General features: G+C 41.0%; 2 protein-coding genes across 7 annotated transcripts in view; both read right to left on the reverse strand.

Annotated features, from left to right (window-relative positions):
• Positions 1-12,403, reverse strand: part of LOC141809126 (sterile alpha motif domain-containing protein 9-like) — a 28,072-nt gene that overhangs the window by 14,455 nt on the left and 1,214 nt on the right. For 3 of the 6 annotated variants that reach the window (XM_074695957.1, XM_074695959.1, XM_074695960.1), the window contains exons 2-3: positions 11,004-11,062; positions 8,730-9,893 (exon numbers count right to left, since the gene is read on the reverse strand). In XM_074695957.1, coding sequence (XP_074552058.1) covers positions 8,730-9,893; positions 11,004-11,007 — 1,168 coding nt within the window. In that variant the 5' untranslated portion in view covers positions 11,008-11,062. Of the gene's footprint in view, positions 1-146; positions 206-1,100; positions 1,259-8,729; positions 9,894-9,978; positions 10,004-11,003; positions 11,063-12,403 lie in introns of those variants that run through there. The other 3 variants (XM_074695956.1, XM_074695958.1, XM_074695961.1) reach the window with 3 other exon arrangements.
• ern1 (endoplasmic reticulum to nucleus signaling 1) overlaps positions 2,349-12,403 on the reverse strand; it is an 85,170-nt gene continuing 75,115 nt past the window's right edge. Inside the window, exons 20-22 of the mRNA XM_074695966.1 lie at positions 4,424-4,547; positions 3,739-3,806; positions 2,349-3,659 (exon numbers count right to left, since the gene is read on the reverse strand). Coding sequence (XP_074552067.1) covers positions 3,207-3,659; positions 3,739-3,806; positions 4,424-4,547 — 645 coding nt within the window. The 3' untranslated portion in view covers positions 2,349-3,206. The remainder of the gene's footprint in view (positions 3,660-3,738; positions 3,807-4,423; positions 4,548-12,403) is intronic.

Genomic DNA, 12,403 nt, shown 5'->3' on the forward strand with positions numbered 1-12,403 from the left:
CATTTGATAGTGAAACTGTCCAATACCTGCATCCTTTGTTACATTATGATACTTTTGATGCATTTCAAATCCCTCACATCTTCCTTGTTTCCTGTCTCCCCCTACCTCATCAATAAAGCTAATGCCAAAATTGTCATCCAACTCACCCATGATTTTTCTTTTCTTTTCGTCACGTTATTGATCCTAGTGTTGTCTTGAGTTTCATCTGCAAACGAAAGTGTAAAACAGTTAGATTAAGTCCGTAATTATCTTCTGGATTGAATAAAGGAGTTGGTGTCAGTGGAAATGCAATAGTTTCTCTTTTGTTGTTCAGTCCTCCTTTAGTTTGTGCTCTTGTGGCAAAATTTATTTTTCACTTGAAAAAATCATTTTTATGTTTATCAGTGAAATGATCTTTTGGTTTTTAGCTATTTGAGTCTGTTTTTTTCAGATCTGCAGGCCACCCATCTTGATGAATCAATTTCTACTTATGAACTTGTGAAATGTGCATACTCAGGTTAAAAATGTAACACTCGCCTAAATTATTTGAGTCTTGTCTAAATTTTCAAAAAAAAAAAAAAAAAAAAAAACTTGTTGTTGCATACAGTTACTCAGTAAAGCTTCAAGTCAGTTACACAAGCTTAAACTTCTTGGATTCACAGTATGAGCTCATGTTGTGCCGCACCCTTAGAGTCCTGTCAGGTTAAAGTTCAGGATCAGGGTGTTTATGAGTAGGCGAGACAAAACGTCGTTATAATAATGGCTCATTGTTTACATGAAAAGCTACAGCTATCATAGTACTGCAGCTACAGCTAGCATAGTACTGGCGAGATTTCTATGTGAAAACACTTTTTCACTTATTCCATGCAAACATATTTATCTTCATGAAAGGTTTTTTTTTAAGACCTGCGACTACTCTGCTGTCAAAATTGAACTAAAGATCTTTAGTTCAGTTTTGACGGCTGTAAACAATACCTCACATTTTCACTTGGGTTATCGAGGTCCCCTCACACTTCATGACCCCATGTACAGATATCCAACCACAGCGAACCCAAAATCATGCAATCCCGTCATTACTTCAATTTTTCCGCGTTTCCCTTTAATATGGCAAATAGTCTTACCCTGATCAAAGACACAGGAAAAAGGCTCCGCTCAGTTTCTCTGTTTTGATTCTTTTCTCCCAGTCGATGTAACGATACCGAAGTGTAAATCTGGACCCAACTCCGCGTCTCTTCATTAAAATTCAGTGCTAAAACTAGGAAGTATCATACAGTGTATGTGAACGGGGCGGGGGTCGACCATACAGCTGGGGCCCCTGCGCATGCTCCATAATGAGTTTCGTTTTGGGGAAAATGGGAAGGGCGGCAGATTCAGCATCACGTTTCCGGCCCTACGGCGGCGATTTTTGGAGGCGTAATTAAGACACTTAATGTTTGCGACAGTAGTGTACGTCAAAGATTGTTTTTTTTCGCCTGTGTGCAACGTTTCTGTTATACTGTGCTTTTTCAAGGGGAACTGTAACTCTAACCCTTAATGGTCTCACCCCTTGATATGTCCTATAAAAATACAGGTCCCAGACACAGTGCTATAGACCACATGAAACATATAAGAACATATGAAAGCATACTTTGTGTGTGTGTGGAATTAAGGCTGAGAAAATTTACCTAGCTGCAGTCCTTGGCATGGAAAAACCTTGAATAAAAGGCAAAATAATCACAGCGATCTACAATCTGTTCAAATAAACCACCAACAGCGCATACATCAAAATAAAGTAACATAATTCTGAGAACAAGAGGGCAAAGGCTAAAACGGCACTGAAGCTATATTCTACAGGTGGCCGGGGGTTAACTTTTCAGACACAAAAGCTCAAAACAGAAATATTTAGAAAAAGTAAGGTACTGTTGGGTATGAACATTATTGTATATATTAAACACGCCATAATCTTGTCAAGCTACACTCAGCATTGTAAATGGTATGATGGTTAACCTGATTTAGTAGCAGTATGAACAAAACAGCAACCGAAGGTACTGTGCTCAAGTGTTATGTCAACATTAAAATATTACTGAGACACTAATTTGAACCCTAATCTGCTTTTCTTTCAATCATTTTTCCTAAATTACATTTAATAAAATGTGAGAGTTGGACTTCAAGTTAGCATTATGATTCACTCTCATCATCTTTGCTAGTGCAATCAGCTTTTTGGCAGAAAGAATGAGCATAGTTAAAGGTGAACTTAATTTAAATGAAATGCAAAATGGTTTAAAAAAAACAACATCAATATTTAATATTTCTTAAGAAAGTAATCTTCAAATGCAGTTATCATTCAACAAGCAAAAGTTTGAGTATAAAAAAAATAGATTTTAATGTGCAAGTTATTAACTTCACTTTATCGCCCTTGAGAAGGTTTTAAAATATGGACTTCCTGCGGCCTTACCAAATTCTAAACTCATAAATTTTCATATCACATGGGAATAAAAAACCATCTGTATTCAGGTGTCACAGTGAACGCTCTTTGGAACAGTTAGCTCTTTCCAAGTCAGCAGAATAAACTTGATTGACAAAAGAGAAGCAGTCTAGCAGCATTAACTGGAATCAAGCACATTTAGCATAGTCATTTTTAAGATCTGTACCCATGCAGCACAGTCATATTCATTTAAAAAAAAAAGGCACATTGGCCGTATGAAACCATTTAACATTGATCCAAAGTCTGAATCAGTCCATACAAAAATATACATACAGCATGTGCACAGTGAAGAAGCTCACTGAGAAATACAACATTGCACAATAAAAGTTCCCAACAAGATTCAGACACGTTTCCCACAATAGAGATCAAATATTTTAGAGACAAACACTTTTTGGACATGCTGTTAAAAAACACAAAAGTCCTGCTACAAGATAACATCATACAACATCCTGTTGATTATCAGTCGTCCTCAGAGGCAGACCTGTGGACGGCTCTGCTGGGGAACAAATCTCAGGTGAGCAGAAGGCACTTAAACTGAGGATGCAGCAGCGTCACCCTGCAGGTGGTCCCAGGCACTGTAGGCCTGGTCCACACTGCAACTGAGCCCCACATGGTGTCCACCCTTTAAGAAAATGCTCCCATTTGTGCTGGGTCAACCTGTCTCTGGTCCAGTTCACACAAGCTCTGCATCCAGTGTAGGAGGACCTGGTAGTGTGTGCATTTCGGACTGACTGGGCTGTATTTCCCTGAGAGGGTCTGTGGATCATTCAGAGGCAGATATGGGAGTCTGCATGGACAGTGTGGGCCCTGCTGGCAGCACTGTCAGAGCTGGCAGGTGTGAAGGTTCAGACTCATCCACTAACAAAGAGGGCGATGGTTCATTAGCTGTTGCAGGAGCGACCTGCACTGGCTGTGCAGAATGTGAAGGTTCCTCAGGTTGTGAGGAGGGGGATGATGTGTGTGCAGACAGTGGCTGAATGCTTGGCTCATTTAGTCTTTGTGGGCTGGGGTGTGTGTGTTCAGCTTGTGTTTTTGCAGCCTGCTCAGCTGTGGAGTAGTAAGGCAGGAACAGCCTCTCTGATGCACATGTCCTCATGGCCAGGTAGGTGTGCATGAGTAGGTTGGGGAAGCGGGAGGTGAAGTAGCAGACAAAGTCATCCGGGATGGAGCCAAGAGTCTCCTGCACCTCTGCAGGCCACTCTCTGTAATGGTGTTTCTGTGGAGAGAGAAGAATGACTGAGTCAATCTGTGGAGAGCATGATCTTTCAAACACAAACATGCAAACACATTCCTACCTTGTTTCTAATCGCTCGCAGCAGGTCTCTGACTGATCCACCCTTATAGGGGCGGAATTTCTGGAGATCTGCCAAGAAAGGTGAGAAAGAAAACCTCAATGCATCAACTGCAGAATGAATCCATGGAAACCATTCACCAAGAAACCATGTTGAAATAAGGCCTGGATTTTAACAGCTAGATGAGGTGAATAGATTTTAGCTGAAAAAACTGGATGTGATTTTTCCAGGAAATACTGTATATGACACCAACTGTAAAGATGGCATCTAGCTGGCATACTGACATTTATGAACACTAAGTCATTCAATTCCTGTTATAAGTACATTCCTTTTTTTGGATGAATTTAAAGAAAATCAGCCCGATCAATGCACAACTCCCTTATGAATGCCACATTTATAATTATTATAATTATTATATGAAACATCTTTTCATGTCAGCTCATGTTATGAAACTTCCTGCTCCATGTTGATGGGCCAGCAGGCTTGGTTTACCTCTTCCTGCTGTTTCAGCAGGATACAATACTGCAGCTACTAACACACACACTCCACACCAAAGTTTTTCTACAGCTACCTTCACAAAGAAATGTTACCAGAAGTTACAGAATACTGTACCATAATCCTCATAATTAGTCAATACAAAATAAAATCAGACTGTTTTACAGGTGAAACTTCAGCAACAGGCTCATACCTTCCTGCAGCGGGGCTGTGATGTGCTCCATCCAGTTGTTCTTCACAACAGCCCCCTCTCCTCTCTCCAACTGTGTTACAATTGGTCCATCCAGCGGCTCCCTTTCTATCCTGTCGCTGACATCCTGAAAACAACCACATGAAAAACTAGAATAGCACTCAGAGAGCGCAGACCTCTGCCAAGCATATTGTGATTGTCATACAACACTTTAGTCCAACTTTAATGATATACTCCCTTTCAGGTTTAGGGTTAGGGTTGTCTGCAACAATTTGGTGTTAGTTGCAGGTTTGTACGATGATTTGTTGCCTGACAGTGTTAAAAATTATGATGACCCAGTACATATTTCAGATTCTGGCTCTTGGGCCCTGTGAACACGACAACGTTTCATCTAAAAGCTAAAACGCGGTGAAAAAAAAATCTGCGTTGACACGGAAACACTGAGGGTCTGCCAACGCTGTAGTAAGCATGCCAGGCCTGTAGGTGGTGCTATAACTGTCTGGTCCAGAAGCCACTTTTGGGAGATCTCCATGGAAGTAGAGATGGGCAGATGATCTGGTGTATTGGTGAATAGTAAGAGCAGAAGTGGAGCAACAGATGCTCATTTTGTTGAAAGACAGTCAGCAGATTCAGCAGCACAAGCACAACACTGTATTTTGCGATGATCGTAACAACGGTAATGTTGCACTGTTGTATGAGCTCGCGTGGAGCGTGACATCAGCGTTTTCAGAAAACTGTTCAAAAAAATTCCACGCTGGAGACCGCTTTTGTGTTTCACCCTACAACCGTTGTTGTGTAAACGGCCCCTTAGTATCCAGTATATTACCAGGATCTGGATCGTACTTTTACATCTGTCAGATCATGAACTTGTCTTGTATTCTTTTGCAAAGCAATCCAACCTTTCATTATTTTTAAAAAGTCCTAGATCCAGACAGTGATCTGGATCACCTCCAAAATATAATCACTTCTTCCTTATCCCATTTTGAAGATTTTCTGAAAATTTCATCAAGACCCATTCATTAGTTTTTGAGTTATTATGTTCACAGACAGACAGACAGACAAACTTCCAAAAACATAACCACCTTAGCAGATGTAATTAAGTTGGTTTGAACTGATGTACAGGCAGACTCATTCTAATTCATTCTATTCAAGTCATAGGACAAAGACAAAAGACTGCAAGTTAGATGGCATATCTAATAAGCATTTGGAGTAATTAAAACAGTCAATTTGGCAAAGTTTCCAGAATCACCTGGTGTGGAAATCCTGAGCAAAAAAAAGCATTTATTTATGCTGTATTAAAACATAGCGATTAGTATGAATTTCAGGCTCTAAAAATGACATTTAAGAGCCAAAAACAAACCTGAAAGAACAGCAGCTCTTTCTCCAGGCTCCAGAAGAAAGGGTGTTTGAGAACGCTCTCTGCTGAAGGCCTCCTGTGTGGCTCCATGCTCAACATCTGCTCTATGAGATCTCTGGCTACAATGTCCCCTGTGTCCACAAAACATGATCACCAGGTGTAAATTTGGACAGAATTATTAACAAAACAAAAAAAACTACCTGCTTAGCTGAACCAAACTACACAATTTCCTTCCTGTTTAAACTCCATTACAGTTTTTGTATACACTAGAGAAATCAAAAGCTTATTCCTCACCATGTTTGTCACTTTGAAGATGCTCCAGGTTGTGTGAGCCCATCAAGATGTTTGCTTGTCTGAACACAGCCTTGCCGTATGGGTGGCTTCCCTGAGACACCACGTAGTGGAACACACAGCCAGCAGAGAAGATGTCAACAGCACGCGTCTACATGGGACAGGAAAAGAAAACCGAGGTCAGAGTGGCACATGTACACTGCTAACATAATTTTTTATCAGATTTCTAATTTTGTTTACCAACACACAATAGGTCAACTCATGCTCATGTACAGTGGCTAAGCCACACTTCTGGAAATGGTCAAAATAAGTTGACCTGAACATTAGCAGGGCTAGATAAATATATTGTGGAAAAAGTTGCAAAATCAGTCCGAGTTAAAGACAAAGCTTCCCCTTGTACACTTGATTAGGACTTGATTATTTCAAGTAACTGTCTGACAGGAATCTCAAGCTTGATGAGACATAAGGGTGCAGTCACACTGGCCATCCGCACAGTGCCCAAGCATGTTTCAGCCCTAGAGTCAAGTTTGTTTGGTCAGTGTGCCCCTAAGTGTACTGTGCTCAGCAGGGTTTCCACTACATATAAAATAAAAGCAGCCATTCCGTCACAGTTATGATTTTTTCCCCCAGATGTTTCAAACTGAATGTCGCTGATTGTCATGGGAGACATGGACAATCACATTGACAAGACACAGGCAAGTAATTTTCTGGCATTCCTCTCCTCCTTTGACCTCAAACTGGTCCCTTCTCCTCCAACTCACAATGCTGGCAAATCCTTGCCTTGGAGCTGACTCGTAACTGCTCCACAGCAGAAGTGACAGTTACCCCACTACACCTTTCAGACCATTTCTTGGTAAGATTCTCTGCTGCCTCCCCACAAACACAGGCACCCACAGAAAACCTGAGGTTCCTCACAGCAACACAGTGTTACTGGCCAGCCCTGCCCCTTTAATGCGGTGACAGGCTCTGTGTGTGTGAGACGTAGGCAGCAGGAAGAAGAATGAGGGTGCTTCTCAAAGCTCCTAAGTTCCATCCTCGCCTCCTCCACTGGCCTCTTCCACTTGCGTCTTAGTCCCGCCCACCAGAGATGCATGCCAGAGACGCGGAGCAAACTGACCCTTGAGCGTTTGCTGGTCCTGCCTCCGCCATGTTGGTCAGCTACGCAGTTTCAATGGTTGTTTCCATGACGATGCACGTCCATCATCTTTCAGGCATGGAGCCAGGGGTGGGGAATGAAGGGAGAGGCGGGTCTCAATTTTTTCAACAACCTCTCCACTAGTTTTCTGCCAGACCGCTGACTACACCTTTAACTGTTCCCTGCACTACACTCAGGACTCATGTAGACCAAGCCTTCGAGTCGGCTACGGTGAGATGATGGAATGCTCTCCCCCAGACCCTGAGAGCTGCTGCATCTGTCACCATTAAACATGTTTTTCTAGAACTAAATGTTTTTCTCCAAATGTGGCTTTCATTGTAATTTCATTAGGGTCCTTGCCCTAAAGGAGGAGGCACTTTCTAGCAAGCTAGTAAGCTACTATTCTATTTTTTTTTATTTTATAGTTAAAACTATTTAGACAGTGTTTGAACAGCTCTTCAAACACCATTATAGTGCGTTTCTCTCGAGCTGCTCCTTTTTCAGTCACTCACCGGATTGTCTTTGCAGTCCTCACTTAGCATCTCAGGAGCGATCCAACCTTCTGTGCCCAGCACACCAGACCTTCTACTGAAACTGTGGCGACCTTCTGCCAGCTTCCTACACAGACCAAAGTCTGAGATCATGGCCCGGACCTGACCGTGGGCGTTGGGCATGGACACCAGGATGTTGTGAGGTTTCAGGTCTCTGTGGACTAAAGGGAAAACATGAAGGTGAAAAGAAATATTTTTATAAAGCAGCCAATCAGGATGAGGATGGAAAAAGGGGTGAACTTGAGATCAGGATGCCTACCAATCTTCAGAGAGTGCAGGTGAGCCAATCCTGACATGGTCTGCTGAAGGAGCACAACTGGCTCAAGTCCATGACGATCAAAATCCTTCCTCTCCACATACTGAAACCAGTGAAGACAGCAGTCAGTGCAGCCCCCAAATATGAAGAGGGTTTCATTTTCACACAGGTTAAACATGAGATGCTTCAAAGTGAAATCAGGAGAAGTTTGACAGATCCTTTAGTTAAATATTACCTCCTGAAGTGTGGCTGCACACAGCTCGATGGCAATATACTGGAACTGACGGTCCCTCTCAGTGCAGAAGTAACGGATAACGTTTGGGTGGTCGTCTGATTCCCTCAGCAGCTGGACTTCGCGGTCTGCCAAACTGAAGAGCTCTAAGAGAATCCTCTTCACAGCTACTGGACGGTTGTCAAACTGACCCCTGGAAAAAAAGGTGGAAAAATGAATGCAGTGTTATGTCTGAAGAATTGGATGAATTATTCAAGCTTTTGTGGGTATTTATCAGCTGTTTTTTAGACTTACTTGTACACAATGGTGCCTTCAGCTCCGTGACCTAAGACCACTTTGGGACAGAAAGTAATGCTGCCCACTGTGACCTCTTCCTCTGATCAGAAAAAAAAGGAACAATCCGGACAGAGCAAAGTATGTTAAAGTTGTCACTTAAGAGTTGATGAGATTGTAAATATCACAGTAATCTTAATTTTCAGATTCTTACCTCCATCCTCGTGCTCATTGGCAGAGCTTCCCAGCTCAGATACAGACAAGTTGGGATGTTTTGAGCCTCTGGGTGTGACTTCAGCGCTGTGTTCCCTTCCGAAGTTGTGGCCAGTATTTAGAACACTAAAGAACTTTATTTTCTCTGCTTCTTCTCTTTGTGCATCTCGATGTTTGACTCTCTGGCAGAAGTCACTCAGGTCTTCTTCATTCACTGGTTCAGTTTTTGAACCCACCCTTCGTAGAATCGCTTCTTTTTCAAATTCTACTTTGTTGGCAGACTCTTTGAAGTTTGGCAGACGAACTGCATACACCTCACCCATGACAATATTTACTGAGGGCACAATATCAACCTCTACCACATACATCTTTTCTGTACTTTCTCTGTCCATAACTTCAATGAACCTCGGAGGTCGCACACACCGGCGCACATGCTCCTTGTTGGAGGAGATGCATCTTTCAATGTAGTCCAACGCAGCTACAAACATGTCTTTCTCTGTAACAAGGATACCAATGATCTCGCCGTGCACATACCCTGCGTCCTCTTTGCTGTCCATCACACCAAAGTGAATTGTACCATTTAATCTGGTGTTCATACAGCCAAGTGCAAACTGAAGGACCTCTCTTGCAAACTTAGCTTGGAGTATTATGCGGTCCAATGTAGCAGCCAAAGCAAATGACTTGAATTCACGACAGGGAGATATTAGATCAGAAGCACCTGATTCTGGAGGCAGAACTCTGTGCTTTACGTAAATGAAATGAATACTTTCTGTATCAAAAGGTCTTGGTCTACAGTTTTCCTTTGATGTTAATTGTTTGCCACCATCTCTTCCATGAGTTGATCCTGAAGGGCTTTCTACTGCTGTTGGGACACGTTGAACTGGTTGCTGTCCCAACTCAGGTTTTTTGGAGGGCTCTTTCTTTTCTTGAGATTTTTGCTGGGAGTTGATGAGCTCATCTCTCTTTTGAATAATTAAACAGGCAGGCCCTGACTTCATGCAAATCTTTGTCTTCAAAAAGTCCTCATTCAATCTTAGCAGGATTTGTCCGTTTACTTCTTCTTTAAAAAGTTTTTCTACGTACTGCTCCTTCACTCCAATTGATCTCAGCCAGTTGCTGACTTCAGATTCAGTCCAAACCTCCGGTGACTGGTCAAGTTCGCCAGCTGTGATTGAAAGCAAAAAGAAAAAGTTCAATAAAGTTTAATAATGAAAAAGCATAAGAGAACAAATTTTGTTTTCATTTACTGGGGGGGAAGAAGCCAGTAGCCAATACCTGTCAATGGGCACATTCCACAGACAAAAATTGAGCTTCTCAGGTGTAAATATTTTAGCCTTTTTGTGCTGTGTGAGTTACGAACAGCTTCTTTATAAATGATAAGCTTCTTTTTTTTTTTACATCAGATGCCTGTTATGTAAATCTCCTTTCTCAAGAACTGTAAAGCCACGTATCTCATTGCAAATTACATGCAACAGTTAGAAATAGCTTAACCTGTCATGGTTTAAGGATATTTACAGTTATCATTAATTAATTTACTCAACAACAATTCTAGGTGCCAAAAATTATTTGTATCCTGGTGATTTTATATTCACCAATATGTCATGTAGTTGTTTTATATCAAAGGGAATGTCCTTATGAAGGACAAAGGGAAGTTTACTTGTTCAGCTGAGCCAAACTCTTGTTTTGCATAATTAGTATTACAAGCTAACCTGCTGTAACCACGATGTTAGAGCAGAGTATATTCATCAAATTTATAACTGTCCTGAATTATACTCAGGTGGTGGATGAGAGTAGCGTGAGTTAACATGACAAATACACAAACTGAATGTGAAGCCAGGGTTTATAAAAACATTTAGTTTTTTAGGAATCATGGCCCTTGCCTATAGCACAAAAACAAGATTCACTCATTGAAAAACTGCACACATCTCTCCTTCAGAAGTTCTGGTAGGGTCTTTTCTTTTCAGGGACTGATTTTGTCAGATTGCATCCACCACATTGGAAGAGGACAGAGATCTTCATTAACACATGGAAACACTATGAGAACAATTCTGTTTTCAGGAAACACTCTTCAATTTCGGTTTTAGATTCATGCAGCTTGCACCAAATGGAAGGTAATGTCCCTTTTTTGAGGAAGACAACATTCAGCCAATAAAATTAATCAGCCGTATTACATTTGATAGTGAAACTATCCAATTTCAAATCCCTCACATCTCTTGTTTCCTGTCTGCCTCTATCACAACTATAAAGTTAATGCAAAAATTGTCACCCAACTCACCCATGATTTTTCTTTTCTTTTTGTCACCTTAGTAACCCTGGTGTTGTCTTGGATTTCATCTGCAAAAGAAAGTTTCAAACAGGTTAATTCAGTCCATAAGCATCTTTTGAATAAAAAAAAAAAGTTTGTGTCGTCAGACATTCTTTTGCTGCTCAGTCAGTCCTTTAAACCTCTGACCCACCATTGTGAGTTGTTCTCTCAGGTTGGATGGCCCGCTTTGGTGACCAAGAGGCTCACACATTGGTGTACTTTTATCTATAAGGCAGTTCTTGGTCTGCTGCCTCACTATCTAAGTGTTTTTATCATGCCTCACTATCACTCTCTGCGTTCTCAGGACCTCATTACGCTCACCGTCCCAAACGCTCAGACTGAAATTGGGAAAAGGGCCTTTGGGTACTCTGCACCTTCATCTTGAAATCAGCTGCAAAATGACTTGAAGTTCAAGGAGCTGGTGTCTTTGAATGTTTTTAAATCTAAAATGAAGGACATGGAGGCTGGTTCTATGAGATGCCAGTGTTTTAGCTCGGTTGTTAGAACAGCTGTTTCCCATAACATGGTTTTAATCCATTATCATGTGTTTCTGTACTTTGTCTCTTTCTGTGATTCATGTCTGTAACTTAGTGTTTTTGCTGCTGCCTGTCTTGGCCAGGTCTTCCTTGAAAAAGAGGTTTTTAATCTCAATGGGACCAACCTGGTTAAATAAAAATACATAAAAATGATTCCTCTTTTATTTTGTGCTGGTGTGGCAAAATCGATTTCCCGGTTCAAGGATTCTTTGTAATGTCTTTCAGTAAAATGTTTTTTTTTTTTTTTTATCATTGTTTTTTATTGAGTCTCTATGAGTTAAGGAAAGAAACTTATAAAATGTGCATACTCCGGTTAAAAATGTAATACTCATCTAACAAGTCTTGTCTGAATTTTTAAGTTAAAAAAATCTTGTTGTTGTTGCATGCAGTTACTCAGTGATGCTTCAAGGAAGTTACACAAGCTTAAACTTCTTGGATGCACAGTGTGATCTCATGTTGTGCCACACCCTTAGCAGTCCTGTCAGATTGAAGTTTAAGATGAGGAGACTGCAGCAACCTCTGAGGGTATTTCTGAGTGAGCGACACTAAACGATGTTGTAATAATGGCTTGTTATTACTCTTTCACTTTACTAGCGAGATGTCGATGTGAAAACGCTGCTTTACTTGTTTCAATCATGTTTTCTTCATGAAAACTTTTTTTTTTTTTTTTTAGAAAAGTCCTGCGATTGCTCTTAGTTCAAGTTTAAACCTGTAAAATATGGATCCACGGCCCTTCTCTTTCTGTCTTTTTGGCTGATTCTTCTTTCTTATAAAAAAAATCCTTAGCTAGGCTACAACAAACCATTTGTTTGCCTTCAATGACCTCTAGAATTG

The sequence above is a fragment of the Halichoeres trimaculatus genome, unplaced genomic scaffold (genome assembly GCF_033239565.1).
Source record: "Halichoeres trimaculatus isolate MK-OKI-2021-1 unplaced genomic scaffold, fHalTri1.1 fHalTri1_scaffold_20, whole genome shotgun sequence".
Taxonomy (NCBI): domain Eukaryota; kingdom Metazoa; phylum Chordata; class Actinopteri; order Labriformes; family Labridae; genus Halichoeres; species Halichoeres trimaculatus.